Below are 16,895 nucleotides of genomic sequence, written 5' to 3'. Positions count from 1 at the left end.
ACGTAAACAACCAATTAGGTGTGATTGAAACAAGTGGCCTGTAGAATTCTGTTTAGCCTACTCAACAGAATATTGGAAAAAGTACAATTTCATGACAGTACAAATTTAAATCCATGATTTGAAATAGTCCACAGACCACAGCCCACTGAGCCTAGATAAGGACCACTTTTACTTTTAGGCTAAATGCTCCCCGTCCCTCCTCCCACTGCAGACGACGTGGTGCAGGAAGAGCACGTCCCACTGCTCCTACTGGAACAAGTCAATGCTGGAACTGCAAGTCCTGCAGGAGCACAGCACTGAACTCCTTTCCACTTCATCCACAATCAATCATCATGGGGTACATACTGCCGCAACGCATGTTTCTGTGGTGCATGGCTGTCATCTACATGATCGCTTTTGTTTCCCTCTTCGTGCAGATACCAGGTAAGAGACAGTCTGACGTCCGACATTTGATTTATTCTATAAGCTGCTACCCGGTTAGCTGTTAGCATGCCTGCCCTGTGGGCGTCAAGTTCCTGGAACTTTCTGAAGCTTGCAGATCATAACTTACTTGAGTGGTTAACCTGTTGCTGCTTGCCAAGTAAGCCAACAACACAGCATCTAATCCCCTAGCAGGGCTAACAGGATCCTCGGGTCATTTTATCTTTTTAGACGTGCAGATAAAAGCTGTAGCCTGTAGCTATGAGGGAGCTATACAGAGTTGATGTTTGATTACTTTGAGTAAAATTAGCTGTTCTTCACGCACTTGATGCGACTCTTCCACTATATAAAAATAACGTTTTCTATAACGACAGTTTAACTTTTTTTCTCACACATCAGAGGACGGGTTTCTCTCCTCCACAGTCCACACAGTCAGTTATCCATCAACTGGCTACTGACTGACAGGATACAGTGTTGATACAAGGAATGAATGGCTTGACTTTTGATGGGGGGAAAAAAAGAATGTACTGGCTTCTGAGCATCCTATTCCATACACATGCCTAATATATTTGAATGACCTCATCAAACATGAGGTGGACTAGGGCAAATACTGTGGCATGGTCATGCTGGACCTCCAAAAGGCATTTGACATAGTAAATCACCCTATTTTGATAGCACAACAGTGACCTCAATGGAGGGGAGAAAACAGGTGGTGGAGGAGAATGGAACACCGTACAGGCTACTGCTTGTCCTCACACCTAGAACTAAACCCTACTCATTTTGCTAGTTTGGATTGGCTTGGGGTAGAGGACAGAATACAGCAACTTGCAATGGGCCTGGTCTACAAGGTACGCTACACCGCTAAGATACCCATGTACTACTTACAGCCTTAAAAGAGTGTTAATCCCTACTCCTTCAAGACCGCTCCAAAAGAGCGCCTACAGGTGGCTGAAACTCTGAACTGGCCTTTGTAATTCAAAGCCTAAGCCTTTAAGATAGGTACAATTAATTAGACAGAATTAATATTGCTATATGTTATGAGCCAAATAACTACTGTTAGTGCTATGTATCACCATATTTGTTATATTCATCTCTTTCTAAAAAATAAAGAAAGGAGCTTGTGTTGTTTTGAATGTTGAATATACAAATTATACCATTGTTGTCCATTCAAGGTTTTTTTTTTGGGGGGGGGGGGGGGGGTGTAGCTACCTATTTTCTTAACACTTGTCCATTTTTAGGGCTGTATGGTAATGAGGGGCTGTTACCTGCACGGAGGCAGCTGCGTTACAGCGGCAAACCTCTGTGGGACCAGCTATTGTCCTCTCCCACCCTGCTGTGGCTGGGACCACATCTGGGCCTGGACACACAGACCACCATGGAGTTTTTGTGCCTCGTCGGGGCAGCACTGAGCCTGGCTGCAACACTGGTGGAGAGACTCAGAGACAGCCTGGTGTTTCTGTGTCTGTGGGTGTTGTACCTGTCCTTGCACCAGGTGAGGAGCAGCGCTATTTGTAGTGTGCGGTGTGCGCTGTAATACATTAAGCTTAAAATATAAGACATGACATCTGAGCTTTTATGCTCAGATCTAATGCATCTAATGTTAAGTTTGAGTCAAAGAGCTAAATATGGCAGGCCAGGCCACCAGTAGGGTCCTTTACATCGTCTTATAGGCTTCAGCAGTCTTGTCACACCAGCATCAGTAATCACTGTCTCATGCTCTCCCTTTCTGTGTGTTTCAGGTGGGCCAGGTCTTCCTCTACTTCCAGTGGTGAGTGCAGTGGACAACATGACAAAGAGCTTTTGAAAGATGTTTATTAATTAACAGACTGTCACTATGGTTGAATAATGAAGGAGCACAAGATGTTTAGCAGTTGGTCAGGGTTATGTAATTCACAGACCAGCAGGAATATGTTGTCATCACTGCCATGTTTGTTTGTGCTGCCATGCAACGCCAGTGTATTGACTAAAACAAAACCAGAGTGTGAAATCAATGACATGGTCATGTTTAGATGTTACTCACTCTGTCTCTCTGTCACTTTCTCGCCTTCTTTCTGTCTATGCAGGGACAGCCTGCTGCTAGAGACGGGGTTCATCTGTGTCCTTGTTGCTCCATTAACGATAGTGAGGGGGTCGCGCAGGGTCCAAGAACACGATCAGGTGACCTTCTGGCTGGTCCGCTGGCTGTTGTTCAGACTCATGTTTGCCTCAGGAGTGGTAAAACTCACATCACGCTGTCCTACCTGGTGGGGTCTTACAGGTGTGTGTGCACTTACTGTACTGTTTGTGCATCATATATGTTAGGAGGAATTAACTAAGTATCTTATTTGTGGTACCTAGTTTTTCCGCCACTATGTACGTACATTGTGCACTCTTGAGTTAAATAATGCAAATTTGGATGGATGAGAGGGTTGCAGTTGGGGGCTATGGTGTCAATCAAATGCAAAGAATGTTGCTGTAAAGGTCCACGTATTTGTTTCCTCCGGGCTGGATTATAGCGATTCGTCATTATCAGACTGCCCGAACAAGTCTCTAAAGACTCTCCAGTACGTCTGCGCATGTTCTGACAAGAATTGATTCCGAATTCTTCTGCGCATGTTCTGACAAGAACTGATATTAATGTCTCTGCGCTGACTCCCTGTAACATCCAGAATATACGTTAAAAGGTCACACGTTAAAAGGTCAGGCTCAATCATACCGTAAAGAGCTCATTGTATCCTAGTACCTCACTAGAACACTGCACTCTTTGAAAGCAGGCCTACTTATGGTTATTAGAATCTACAAAAGTAGAATGGAAGTCAGAGCCTTCAACTTCCTGTTTCGATCTAACATACTTGTGTCTTCTCTTTTAGCAGCCTCATGTTGAGCTTTAACTTTATACTTTAAGTAATTTGAATCTTACTTAAATTGTAATTGAATTGTCTTCACGTTGTTATTAACCTACCAAGTCCAAATCCGCCAAAATGGTGTTTTGGCGGATAAAGTATTTGAAACCTTGTTTTCTCTTCTTTAACAGCTCTGACGTATCACTATGAGACCCAGTGCATCCCCACGTCATTGGCCTGGTTTGCCCAGCAGCTGCCGGTGTGGTTTCAGAAGCTGAGTGTTGTGGCAACCTTCGTCATAGAGATTGCTCTTCCATTCCTCTTCTTCATCCCCCTGCGCCGCCTCCGACTTGGGGCTTTCTACATGCAGGTTTGCCTGGTTTCTATTGTTTTTTATCCACCTTTTGTTAACCAGTTGATTGGATATGACTTTTCATTTCATGTCTTTAATACTGGATATCAACTTTTCAGAAAGTCTGTTATGGGTGTCAGTTTGTGTTTGTTTATCTCTGTGTTTGGGCGGTGCAGGTGCTTCTGCAGGTGCTCATCATCTTGTCTGGCAACTACAACTTTTTCAATCTACTGACCCTGGCCCTCTGTCTGTCTCTACTGGACGACGAGCATGTTCACTTCTGGCTACGCAAGACACAGAAAAGCAACGACGACAATGGTATGATACACACACACACTCGCTGATAAATCGATATAGATCTGAACAGATTGTGGATTTCATGGTTAGTGGTATTGTATGCTGCACTTAAATAAAAAACAAACAAAACCATTTTTTGCCTTTTTTGCACCAGTGCCAAGTCTCAGATCATTATCTTAACTCATTGAGTGCCTATCCCGAACTAGTTCGGGATTATTATCGCATCCCAGAGTGCCTATCCCGAACTAGTTCGGGATATAAAAAAAAAAAAAAAAAATTGAAAAATTTGAATTTTTTTTTTTGGACCCCATCAAATCTAGTGAACATGATTTCAATCGCGATTTTGCATGTTCCACCCCCATACAACCCCATCTAACATACAGGGCAGCCATTTTTGTTTACATAACATGTAAAACATAATGGCTATTATCTCAAGAATGCCTGAACGGATTTCCAATCGGATTTTTTTGTTTGAAAGCTGTGAACAAACTGCACAAATCCACTCCAATGCAATCCAGGATTGCATTGGATTTTTTAGAGCTCATTCTTCTCTGTTTTTTTCCCATGCATGAGGTGTGCAAGGTTTAATCGTGGCTAAATTACCGAAAATAGATCTTCTAAAATGCTTGGTAGCCAATAGCTAACTTCAAGCTAACTTCATTCTCTTCCTGTACATGCACAAAGGAAAGTGTTCTGGCAAGTCATGGCTCCAGGGCTTGGGCATGCATTACCAGCATATCTCTATTATTCTATGGCCACTGGGCGCCCTCTAGTGGTGATAGGGTGGCACTAAATGAGTTAATGAACGTTTCAGTGCAACGATTAGCCTTGGAACATGAATGAAATGTCCTTAGATTGTTCTAATTTTTGAAAGTTGTTTATTTGGTTTCAACTCAAGCATCTTGCTTAGAAAGGGAAGGATGGGTCTGTAAATTGCTCAGGACTCTTGTCTTGGCTCCAATCAGGTTCCAGGCTGTGGGCATGGCTATGCTACCTGGTGGAGTTGGCAGTCTGGTCTCTGATCATCTTTGCAACCATCATCTGCTTCGACCTGCAGCTGGACTGGGCGAAGAAGAGAATCACCTCCAGGACAGGTTTGACCATTAGTTAGTTGAATAGGGATGCATACATGGATGAAAGGTCTCCATCACCATGACATGACATGCCATGAGATGATCTGATGAGAGAGAAGCTGATAAACAGCTAAAAGACACTCACATCCCAGACCTACTGGGTGCTGGATAAAACATTTAAACAGTATTTATGAATAAAAATACACACACCAGTATTGCTGCTCCCAAATGCAATTTGACTTCGAAGGTGAAAGTGTCATTTCACCTTATTGGGAGACACTTCAGCTTTTCACAGAGAAAAACACAAAATACAGCATATCTTTTGCCACCCTATAGAAGATCTCCTCACACAATGGGATTTGTTTCAAAATCAGCTGTTAAGCTACTAAAGGCTGCAGGCACTTTTAATGTATGTATTTCAGGCTTGTAACTTTGGCACTGCTGCTTGGCACCATGTGGCTCATAATATTAAGCCCCATAGCAATAATAAGTAATACCGGTTGTAATAATAGTAAAATAATATTTGAAGGTCAAAGCCTCTATGTGTTTTTGTTACTACTGATTGTGGGTTGGCTGTATATAAAACAGCAGGAACATGCGTTTATAACGACAATACCGAAAAATCATGATTTTACATAGTGTGCTAATGGAACTGCAGTTCCATTAGGGGGAGGTCAGCTCTCACTTTTTCTTTCAAAAATAATATTGAGAGCTTTTATTTTTTCTTTAACTCTACATCAAATGGGAGACAAAATCAATTTGCCCAAGTTGCTGTTATTGCAGTTTCATAAGGTTAGGGTTAGGCATATATCAGTTAGTGTTTAATCAATGTGCACTAAGTCAATACCATGTGGATATGTTTGTGTATGTTGTTGCTTGTGTGCTTACATAAAATTGCATGAGGAGACTGTATATGTCAGTCAATTATTATTGACAAGTTATTGAATATACATTCTGCATTTGTTTAATTTTGTATTCTGTGTGACAGCGTTCACATACCACCAATTTAATAATTTCCTGAAGAGTGTCACCATTCCCTCTGTCTGGATGGGTGTCCTCTCTCTCACCTGGGAGATGGTGTCTGCCATGTTCAGGTATGGGCCTTTGTGTGTAAGTGTACGTTCATTTGCATTATCATATGTGTGAATTAACTGGTTACAGAGCAGAGTTAATTTTGTTGACAAAAAGACCAAGACTAAACATATTTTGATATTTAGTTGACTAGACTAAGATTAAACCATTTCAGATGACTAAAATAGGACTAAAACTAAATGTTCTGTTATTCAAAAGACTAAGAATAAATCTGTATTTACACAGTTACAGAGGATGTATTGGTCTGTCTGTCTTTTAGGTGTGCGTGTGTCCCTGGCTTCCTACGGAGGTTCTGGGGGACTCTCCAGTGGACAGTGTTTGGAGCTGCAACTGTCGCCATGTTTACCGTCAGTCTGGTAGGTTACTGGAGGTCACAGTTGAATAAAAATATAATTTTGCTTTTGAGGTTCCTGGTTGCATTTGACTGTAAGAAAGTGACACTGATGTGTCACAAATACATTGGCAGCATTTTGAATCTGAAGAAGACGGCGCGTAGAAAAATGTCATTGACCATATTCACATGATGGCCATTTTGCTCTTATGTCAGCGGTCTTCAACGTTTTCAGGCCAAGGACCCCTTAGTTGAGAGAGAGATGAAGCAGGGACCTCCACAACCTTTTCATAGATTCCATATAGTTTCATCGTTTGACAGCACGATCATCAGTGTATTTTGGATTCATGTCAATTTGTGTTTTCAGATATTTAACCACTTGAACTGTCAATACTTAATAAACTTGACATTTCACTCTGTACTTAGTCTGCTCTTTTACCCCTCTACACCAAAGCTCTTTGCCAAAAATAGACGATCTACAAGCTCACAACGCCTCGCAGCACGAGGCGTTGTGAGCTTGTAGATCTGCTATTTTTGGCTAAAGTTCTCAGAATATGGACACTAGGGTTCAAGTCGTTAATATAAAAAAAAATGAGAGAAAAAAAAAATCGTTTTATTATTAAAGATTTGGAGTACCCCCTGTAGTAACTCTGAGGACCCCCTTTTGAAGACCCATGTCTCATGTCATACCCTTACCGCGTGTCATAACAACCCCCGGGTAAAACGTAAGAGCAATATGGCCATTGTGAGAATATGGTTCAGTATTATGACTTGTAATTTGTAGACGACGTTGACCTCTAGAAACGTCTATAAATATGTCCTCCACAGGTTCCATTCACCTATGTAGAATATGACTCCAATGCCAGTCTGTGGCCAGGAGTACGCCGCATCTATGAGACGGTGGATCGCTACCAGCTGGCCAATTCATACGGTCTGTTCAGGAGGATGACGGGCGTGGGTGGACGGCCGGAGGTAGTCATCGAGGGAAGCAACGACAGGGACACATGGACGGTGAGAGACGATTAAATCATGCGAGAGAAAGAGACCAACAGGGTTATAATTCTGTTGGGTTTTCCTGAATTTCCGTTTCGACCATCAAGTTAATATTATAACTAATTATTATTAAGCTATAATTGAACAGTGGTCACATTAATGTTAAATGTCTTGTAACTGAACAGTGGTCACATTAATGTTAAATGTCTTGTTGTCATTGAACAGTGGTCACATTAATGTTAGATGTCTTGTTGTATCCCATAGTGCAGTAAGTATCTAATGTTTTGTTTTGCTTCTCCCAACGTGTAGGAGATAGAGTTCATGTATAAGCCAGGCAACAGGAGTGCGCCCCCTGCTGTGGTGACACCCCACCAGCCCAGGCTGGACTGGCAGATGTGGTTCGCTGCTCTGGGGCCCAATACCCAGGCCCCGTGGTTCTCAAGCCTCGTCTACAGACTGCTGCAGGGCAAAACAGATGGTACCTTAACCTTAACATTTTTCAGGAAATGGGGGGGAAAAGGAATGTGTATTCCAGTGGATCCAATGTAATTATTATTTACTCACAAGCTTGAAATACCTTTCATTGGTTAAATAGTTTATAAAACCCAGAGACTAAACAGCTTTAAAAATCAAAAAGTAGCGGAAGTAGCAGATGCACAAGCTCACAAAGAATCGCAATGTGAGATGTTGAAATATGGAGATATATATAATAAGGTTTGTGCCTGACAGCGACAATAGATAGATAGATAGATACCTTTATTATTAAGGGGGAAATTCAGGTGTCCAGTTGTAGCACAGCAGTATACAGTTATTTACAAAGTTACAGAGAAGTAAGAAAAAAAGATAGGAGGAAAAAACAAGAGCAGTACAGTACCAGTAAAGAGAAGGTGCATCAAGAGAGGGGGCGGATAATATATATATATACATAAAGTGTCTTACAAAAAGAGACCATAGCAGTCAATGCTAGTTAAAGCAACAAGTATCTCACTGTCATTGTTAAACAAAGCAAAATACTCAGAAACTACCAACACAACCTAATAGTGCAAATGTCAAAAATCAGTGCGAAAGAAACAAACAAAAAAAAAACAGCTCAGAGAAGAAGAAACTAGGAAGCGTGTCACCGCAAGACGCACATGAGCACCCTCCCTGGAAGGTCCTTAGAGGTCAAAGTCAATACCGCAATATAGACAGCAATATAGACAATATATACTGAATAATTTCACATCCATTTCCTCTCACATGGCCTCAGAACAGACAAAAGCAGGGGGATTTGTGTTCAAAGAGAGAGAGTGAATGAGAGTCTCTTTTGTTTATGTCTCCAGTGATAGAGCTCATACAGACAGACGTCTCTCAGTATCCATTCCATCGGGAGCCCCCTGCCTACATCAGAGCACACCGCTACAAGTACTGGTTCACTGAGCCCAAGGATGACGGGTCAGTACACATACTGTTTCTGTCTTGATTCACTCTGATCCGTCTCTGCCAATGTACAGTATCTCAAGGCCGCTGTCTCTCTATCTCTGCCACTCTACCCATCACTTTATTTTGTATCTGATTATCTAGCACAGGGGTTATCAAACCTTTTCTGGCCACGACCACCAAAATAATCATATTTTAACTGGGGAGCACTAAGAGCACTAAGAGTTGAGGCATTACACGGTTCTATTGTGAATAGTAGATCTACATTCAGATCTACATGCTCACGCCCCGCGTTGCGAGATGTTGTGAGCATGTAGATCGGCTATTTTCACAATTTCTCACTCTAATATTTGACAATTTGCCCAATGTTTAATTTCTCATTTTAGAGATATTAAAAAAGTCCTTAAATTGTCACTTTAGAAATGTGCAGATGCGCTCTATACACTTAAACTTTATTTTGGTTCATTTACTGTTTAGTGAGAAAACAGTGTTGCACATTAAGTTAATAATCTGGGGACCCCCAAAAATAATTTTGAGACCCCCCTGGGGTCCCGACCCACAGGTTGAGAACCATTGATCTAGCATAGCAGTCTCTTTATCTGTCTTTTGCTTTCAGTTTGTCCTCCCTTTCTCTCTCAGCATGTACACAGTAGAATGTTGACCCTGTGGTTTGTTTGTCATTGTCAGTTCCTACCCTGAGCCGTGGTGGAGGAGAGTCTATGTGGAGGAGTTCTATCCCACAGTGCACCTGGGCGACTCCTTCTTGAACGGCATGCTCACTCAGTACGGACTCAAGGTAAACGCATGTAATCATGGATTGGGTGAGGGACATAATCATTGATTTTCCCCTCACAAAGCTTGCATGAAAGTCCAGTACTGATAAACACATCTTTCTGTCTGCAGGACAATTCGGCACCGCGCCGTGCATCCAACGCAAGCATCGCCCGTGCTGTGAGGTGGACGCGTTCTCAGGTGAGGGGCATCCCTGCTCCTGTGCTTATCTGGAGCCTGTTTATCTGCAGTGCCACCCTGTGTCTGCTACGGGGATTGAGAAACACTAGCAAGCGTGTAGACATTGGAGAAAAGACCTCAGCGCCAGACGACCCCGCGTCACACGACCCTGCTACAGCTGCCGACGACGTGGAGGAAGACTTTACCTCTGATGTAAACGGCATGTCTGACAAACAGAATGCGGAGAGCGGTGAGGAGGAAGAGTCGACAATAAGAGACGAGGAAGCGCGTGACGAGGTTGAACAGGAGGATACAGGAAAGGAAAAGTGCGACGCTAGCGAGGGAGAGGATGCTAGCGAGGGAGAGGAAGCTAGTGAGGGAGAGGAAGAGCCAGAGGAAGAGGGTGAAAAGGATGACGACGATGATGACGATGGCCTCAGGAAGAGGAAATGACAGTTTGACCTTTTTTGAAGGTAACATGAACAATCCAGAAATGCCACCTGTGATTTCTACTGCCTTTTCAGATGGTTACCAAAGTTCACTTTTATTTCCTCATCAGCCAGTCATGGAAAACGTACTTTATATGAACACTTTATTTGCCTCAAACATTGATTTGATGAAGTACATTCCTCAGTGTTGATTTTAAATTACAGAGTTAAATGAATGTGCTACATAGTCCTCCATAAAAGATGATGGCTTAATTGATCTTTCTCTAACTTAAGGTTCGTCACCATTGTGGCTCTGTCGCTTCCTTCCTTCGTGTGTGTGTGTGTGTGTGTGTGTGTGTGTGTGTGTGTGTGTGTGTGTGTGTGTGTGTGTGTGTGTGTGTGTGTGTGTGTGTGTGTGTGTGTGTGTGTGTGTGTGTGTGTGTGTGTGTGTGTGTGTGTGTGTGTGTGTGTGTGTGTGTGTGTGTGTGTGTGTGTGTGTGTGTGCGTCAGTCCACTGTAGAGACTATCACTTTCTGCTCACTTCTTGAAACCAAACTGTAATTTTGTAAAAAATACTGTTATTGTCAAGCATTGTGGTCAACGGTAAGAGCATACTGTATATTGTTCACATTTAAATGTCCATACTGGTCCTTGGATTTTGTCAATGTGTGTGCGTATATCTTTGCAAGGTTTAATGTGCCCCTTAGCTCTGCCACATAAATATACCTAAAAACAACAATGCACTTTCCCTGTTACACTTCGTGCCTGTATTTGAAATGTTACGTCATGCACAAATGCAAGATGTGAATGGTTTTTTATATATTTTTGTAATATTGATAATAAAATAGATAAAATATACATTTGCCATTGAGAATCATTTTGGTCCCTGATTTGAAAACTAATCGCTACACAATACTCAATGTACAATCAAGGCAATGATCAGTATACTATACAAGGTCACTGTATGAACTTTGGTATGTTTTTTTATGCATATACTATACAAGGTTACTGTATGAACTTTGGTATGTTTTTTTATGCATGAATCCTAGAAAATATACAGTGTCAAAGGTTCAAGAGTCCAACACCATCGAGCATAAGGTTCTCATAATGAGATGATTATTATGATTCTATCATTTGCTCCGTTATGCTCTGCACTCGGTGTCACCACTTCAGTATTCCAGGACAGTACTTGTCGATCAGAGACTGGTAATAAGGTTTCAGCTGTTCCACATCAGGCAGTTCGGTGGTCTTGGTGTACAGGTCAAATTTACTGCAGAGAGGGCAAAGGTCAGGTCAAAACGAGAGAAGAGGTTGAAATGTGTGTATTTACTGCAGAGGTCTTCAACGTTTTCAGGCCAAGGACCCCTTAGTTGAGAGAGAGATGAAGCAGGGTCCCCCACAATCTTTTCATAGGTTCCATATATTTTCATTGTTTGACAGCACGATCAGTGTATTTTGGATTCATGTCAATTTGTGTTTTCAGATATTTAACCAATTGAACCGTCAATACTTAATGAACTTGACTTTTCACTCTGTACTTAGTCTGCTCTTTTTCCCCTCTACACCAAACCTCTTTGCCGAAAATAGTTGATCTACGAGCTTGTAGATATGCTATTTTCGGCTAAAGTTCTCAGAATATGGACACTATAGGGTTCAAGTGCATGCATATGAAAAAAAGGAGAAAAAATGTTGCTATCACACAAAGATTTGGAGGACCCCCTGTAGTAACTCTGAGGACCCCCTAGGGTTCCCGAACCCCCCGTTGAAGACCCTTGGTTTACTGTATGGAAGGAGCAAAGAAACATACTTGAACTCTCGGACCCAGGGCAGCATTTGCAGATCTTTCTCATTGCACAGATGCATGTAGTCTCCATGGGAATGCCACGGGTAGAAGGAATGGAATCGGATCATGTTCAAACCCTGAAGCGAGAAAGAGGGTAGACACCAAAGACCTATATTAGTCCACTTAGAGTGCAAAAAACAAAATGATCCATACCCTTTCTCTTTGGCATATATTTCTTCACCTAAAACTTCATATAGGGCCTATAGCCTTTATTATAGGCTATGGTGATGATATATTTGTTTAATCACCTCTTCTGGGATGGTTGTTTTGTTGAACTTCATGACCCGGTAGAGATACTCTACAGAGAGAATACAACGGGACATCAATATGCACTGTATGCACATTAAAAACACACACACCTTCCGTGTTATCATGTTAACTGTATTGATGCTGGAACTTGGAATCTGTCTTTTCTAATGTATTATTCCCTCCAGGCGCCAACAGCCAAAGGCAAGGTATTGTTATTTTATGTATGTAAATACATTTCAGAGGATGGTCCTACCATCGTGGCCCCAGGACATGAGGATGTTGTCCAGTCCACATTTTGGTTTGTAGATTCCACACTCGGTGCTAAAGAAAGATGGACCAAAGAAAACATTCTTCACTGGACATAATAGAATTAATTCCCCTGTATTCTTGATAATGATGCTATTGGAACCACACAATTATTCAAATGGCAGCATTAATGATTTTACATTTCTATGAAGGCCTACTTGTAAGCAGGGTTTCTTTCATCTGGGTTATCCAGGAAGGTGTTATCTCTGAACACGATGCCATTCTGGAACTTACAGCCCACAGGGAAGGTATCCCCCACCACAGCCCACTGCAGGAGAGATACACCGGCTTCTTTTCAAATTCAAACAAGTAGCACAAAACCTGTCCCGATACAGAAGCTTAAAATGAAACTGAAATCAGAGAGAATGTTGTCACTTGCCCCCAATATTTTCTGAAGTTATTTTACAGTATATCGTCACTGTCGAGCAGAAACCTCGTATCTCCAAGTTTCAAATGTGTATGTTTTTTCACGAAGTAAAGCCCTGCTTCATCAGACAAGGCTGTCGCCCAAAAGTAGTGAAAACAGCAGATCTACAAGCACACAACGCCTTGCGGTGCAAGGCGTTGTGTGCTTGTAGATCAGCTGTTTTCACTAGTTTAACTCATTTTTTAAATGATAAATACAAAACAAACGGTCTTGGACATACAAGGTTTCCACCCGACAACGACGATATTCAGCTACAACTTCTGGTACCAGTAAGACTCCCTAATCGGGAGATAAGCGACCTACGGTCGCTTATCTCCACAAATAGGGCAAAAATTTGTTTTTCCAAAATCTTCCTGATCCATGTTGATGAGATGAGTGTAGACATGCTGTGTAGCGATTTGCGTGATTTTAGGGCAAAAACTGTAGGAGCAGTGTCCAAAAATGTGTTTTAAAAATCGGCCTGAAGGTGGCGCTAGAAGAGGGGCATGTGAGAAATGAGGGGTGGGGTCTCCGCGTTGCCTTGGCGGACGAATAGGTACCGGCCCCGGCTCTCCCGGACGCTCCTAGCCCGAGTTACGGCATTTTATGTGAGCTGCAGTGGAGGGGGTCCTCCACTGGGGGCGCCACCACTTTTGCATCCGTTCTGGAGCACCAGGTGTGGGTGGTCCCCAGGAATTCCCCGTGAGCAGCCCCGTTGGGGTGGTCATTTGGTCATTTTTGCACATTTGGTCATTTTTTACACCTGGGGGTCCCCGAGGGACCTGGGGGTCCCTGGAGCTCCGGGGGTCCTTGGAGGTTGTAGTTTGCCAGGTAAGGAGTGTGTGTGCAAAATGTGGCATGGATGGGTGCAACGGTTGTGGAGATATGAGCAGGGCAAAAGTGTGACGTGTGACGTCTGACTCACGGAGGGACATTTTTTTACACCTGGGGGTCCCCCAGGGACCTGGGGGTCCCTGGAGCTCCGGGGGTCCTTGGAGGTTGTAGTTTGGCAGGTAAGGAGTGTGTGTGCAAAATTTGGCATGGATGGGGGCAAAGGTTGTGGAGATATGAGCACAGGGCAAAAGTGTGACTGACTGACTCACTCACAGACGGACAGCCGGTGGAGGTTTTGGTAGTAAATGCGACCTACGGTCGCAATAAAGAACAAAATTGAGTTACTGTATTTTGGATCATTTGTATCACCCAAGCCCATCATTATGTGTTATGTGTTATATCTATTTGTCTCTCACCTGGGGTTCTCCCCAAAGAGCCATGATCTTTCCAATGTCATGGATCAGACCCACCAGTTGGAACCAGTCTGGAAAAACACAACAAATGCTGTAGATGTTTTCTGGACATTGTGTGTCAGTGCACTACTACTACTGTTAGTGCTGTATACACACCTTGCTGTCTGTCTGTCTGTCTGTCTGTCTGTCTGTCTGTCTGTCTGTCGGTCTGTCGGTCTGTCGGTCTGTCTGGTTGTCTGTCTGGTTGTCTGTAGGAGTGCCATCTATCCCTGTCATCTATAGCTTTGTTTGTACCTGTACTGTAAGTATGTATGTATGTATACCTTTGTCAGGGTTTAATGTATGTACACGTAAGTATCTTTGCAAGGGTGTACTCTGTTAGGCAAAAACCATGTATCTCCAGATTTCACTTTTTCTTTCTTCCATGAATGAATACCATACTAATACTTTGTCATAGTGTCATAAATAAAAATAGCCAATCTACAAGCTCCCAACACGTTGTGAGCTGCTATTTTCACTATTTTAGATTGTTTTGTGTGAAGTGGTTCCATTATGTGTGTGGGTTTTAGAAATATTGGACCAATGGAAAAGTATCGTGACTAAGTAATAACTGCATTGATTGGGTCCATTGGAATACAGGTGATTCTTTTTGATTTTTTTCAATTTTCTGAAAAGTAACAGTTTTGAAAAAAAAAAGGTTTCCACCTGACAGCAACGATATGTACCTTTGTCACTGTGTTCACTGTATGCACATGTACATTATGTACCTTTGTCACAGACTGTACAATATACTGTATGTATGCACCTTTGTCATGGTGTACTCTATATATCTACCTTTGTCTGGATGCTCTTTCCGGATTCCCTCTGCAGTCTGGAAGGCGTGAAAGGAGTTGGGAAAGTCCACATCCGGATCAGATTCATCCACCAGCTGGTCCAGAGACATGATGGCGTCCATCACACTCATCTCAGCGTGACTACAGCCTGACCACTCAGAGTGCTGCAGGGATGCAGGAGGGGTGAGCATTGAGCAACATCAAGACCTTATTATTGAAAATGTGCAGCCTAACATTTGCAAATATCTGATCACATTTGCATATTGTGTTCTACTCTGGTACTACTGTATGTATCATTCTGCACACTGGAATTAAAGCTCCCTTGTTTAATAGCCACGTTTTGACCAAGCTGGTCTTCCTCAGACAATCTACATATATACTGTACTTACTTGACAATATTTCCACACATGCTCATTCATAATAATAATAATACCTGCGATTTATAGCGTTTTTCTGACTAACCAAAGTCGCTTTAAGAGTTGTGGGGGGGCCAGGGGAGAGGCTAAGTAACGACATCTTTATTAGGAAAAAAGACTAAGATAGGAAAGTACGATAAGAGATAAATGCAATAAAACACTAAAAACAAGTTGATGTAACTCGGAAAGGCAATTGTGAACAGGTGGGCTTGGGGAGTGCATTCCAGAGGGAGGGGGCATCGTGAGGGACAGTGGGAGGAGAACATCTGAAAACCTCTAATAAAAAAACAAATGAACAATAAACTATAATATGGATGAACGAAATCCAACATACTGTAATTCCTAGAGTACGTGACCATGGCAGGCTTTCGCCATTCGCTGACCCTAAAAGTGTCCCTGTATAACCTATCAGTGGTCTGTTGCGTTAGTCTATTGATTGTCCTGTGGACTCTTTTGGGCACCGTGCCTTGGGTCATTGAGAACGGAAGGCCACATTGTTATGCAATACACTAAAATATCTTTAGAAGGGTTGGTGGCATACATTTGGCTGAGAGTGGTAGAAAATGTGAGGGGGAGATGTAGTAGAAGAATAGTGATTTGCACTAAATAATAGTGCAATAGTATTTCATTTAATATGAAATATTTTCTGTTGGAGAGATTTTACATCAGTGCACAATATCATATTCAGTGTTATTTTGAATTATACCTGAGATTTCTATTTCACCTAAGTACTCAAAGTTGCTTTACAGTACAAGAATACAATAATAAAATTGTATAATTAGGCTCATACCTGCACTTGAAATTGAAAATAGATTTTTACATTTTCTGTACTATAGTGTCTTCCCGGCATCCTCACCTTTTGTTTTACAAACTCCAGTGTTTGGTTGGTGTGCATCAGCCTGTATGTGTTGAATACGCGGTCAATGAGACTTCCACTCTGAAACACACACACACACACACACACACACACACACACACACACACACACACACACACACACACACACTCACTAAACATTAATACATTCAAACACCATCATACTGTAGCTTACTAAAGGAGGCTTAGATGAGAAGTGTCAGTGCGTACCTCAAAGTTTCTGTAGTCTTCTTTTTCCTTGCATTCCTGTTTCTCCAAGTTTGGCCGATACGCCAAAGATGGATCTGGACCCTCAAGTTAAATGAATACAGATATTTTGTTAGGATTATTATAATTTGATCATTTGCACAAAATTGAAGATAAATAACTGCACTGAGATACCAAACTCCAGTTGTTAGGGCAGGATGCACGGAAAGACCGAGCCACAGTAAGATTAAAAATATAAATAAACTTACAAGGTTGACGACCCTCATTGTGCTGTAAATGTAAGCTGTGCTCAAGTGTAGTTTGTATCACTGTAGCACTGCTGTCTCTGCCTGTA

General features: G+C 42.2%; 2 protein-coding genes across 2 annotated transcripts in view; one reads left to right on the top strand and one right to left on the bottom strand.

Annotated features, from left to right (window-relative positions):
* Positions 1 to 266: 266 nt before the first annotated feature.
* Positions 267 to 10,850, top strand: lmf2a (lipase maturation factor 2a). The gene is made up of 15 exons (XM_080737619.1): positions 267 to 423; positions 1,659 to 1,912; positions 2,160 to 2,188; positions 2,484 to 2,677; positions 3,434 to 3,612; positions 3,771 to 3,912; positions 4,857 to 4,985; positions 5,953 to 6,058; positions 6,316 to 6,412; positions 7,216 to 7,398; positions 7,690 to 7,858; positions 8,703 to 8,814; positions 9,487 to 9,595; positions 9,703 to 10,563; positions 10,768 to 10,850. Exons 1-14 carry the CDS (start codon positions 333 to 335, stop codon positions 10,201 to 10,203), a joined length of 2,295 nt encoding a protein of 764 aa, XP_080593745.1. The 5' UTR covers positions 267 to 332; the 3' UTR covers positions 10,204 to 10,563; positions 10,768 to 10,850.
* A 293-nt stretch (positions 10,851 to 11,143) lies between these two features.
* Positions 11,144 to 16,895, bottom strand: part of miox (myo-inositol oxygenase) — a 5,778-nt gene continuing 26 nt past the window's right edge. Inside the window, exons 1-10 of the mRNA XM_080737620.1 lie at positions 16,810 to 16,895; positions 16,565 to 16,645; positions 16,335 to 16,415; positions 15,064 to 15,226; positions 14,233 to 14,300; positions 12,735 to 12,844; positions 12,524 to 12,591; positions 12,270 to 12,319; positions 11,986 to 12,098; positions 11,144 to 11,448 (exon numbers count right to left, since the gene is read on the bottom strand). The exon at positions 16,810 to 16,895 is cut by the window's right edge and continues 26 nt beyond it. Of these exons, the coding sequence (XP_080593746.1) occupies positions 11,340 to 11,448; positions 11,986 to 12,098; positions 12,270 to 12,319; positions 12,524 to 12,591; positions 12,735 to 12,844; positions 14,233 to 14,300; positions 15,064 to 15,226; positions 16,335 to 16,415; positions 16,565 to 16,645; positions 16,810 to 16,827 (861 nt within the window). The 5' untranslated portion in view covers positions 16,828 to 16,895 and the 3' untranslated portion in view covers positions 11,144 to 11,339. The remainder of the gene's footprint in view (positions 11,449 to 11,985; positions 12,099 to 12,269; positions 12,320 to 12,523; positions 12,592 to 12,734; positions 12,845 to 14,232; positions 14,301 to 15,063; positions 15,227 to 16,334; positions 16,416 to 16,564; positions 16,646 to 16,809) is intronic.

This window comes from Nannobrachium achirus, assembly GCF_963921795.1.
Source record: "Nannobrachium achirus genome assembly, chromosome: 11".
Lineage (NCBI taxonomy): Eukaryota > Metazoa > Chordata > Actinopteri > Myctophiformes > Myctophidae > Nannobrachium > Nannobrachium achirus.
The sequence above is the reverse complement of the archived record's forward strand: the minus strand, read 5'-3'. Positions and strand labels throughout refer to the sequence as shown.

What these genes read in the sequence shown, in the direction of transcription:
- lmf2a (XM_080737619.1), top strand. Translation starts at nt 333, where the DNA reads ATGGGGTACATACTGCCGCAACGCATGTTTCTGTGGTGCATGGCTGTC. An exon ending in GTCTTCCTCTACTTCCAGTG is followed by an intron (nt 2,189 to 2,483) that starts GTGAGTGCAGTG and finishes CTGTCTATGCAG; the next exon opens with GGACAGCCTGCTGCTAGAGA. An exon ending in TTGGGGCTTTCTACATGCAG is followed by an intron (nt 3,613 to 3,770) that starts GTTTGCCTGGTT and finishes TGGGCGGTGCAG; the next exon opens with GTGCTTCTGCAGGTGCTCAT.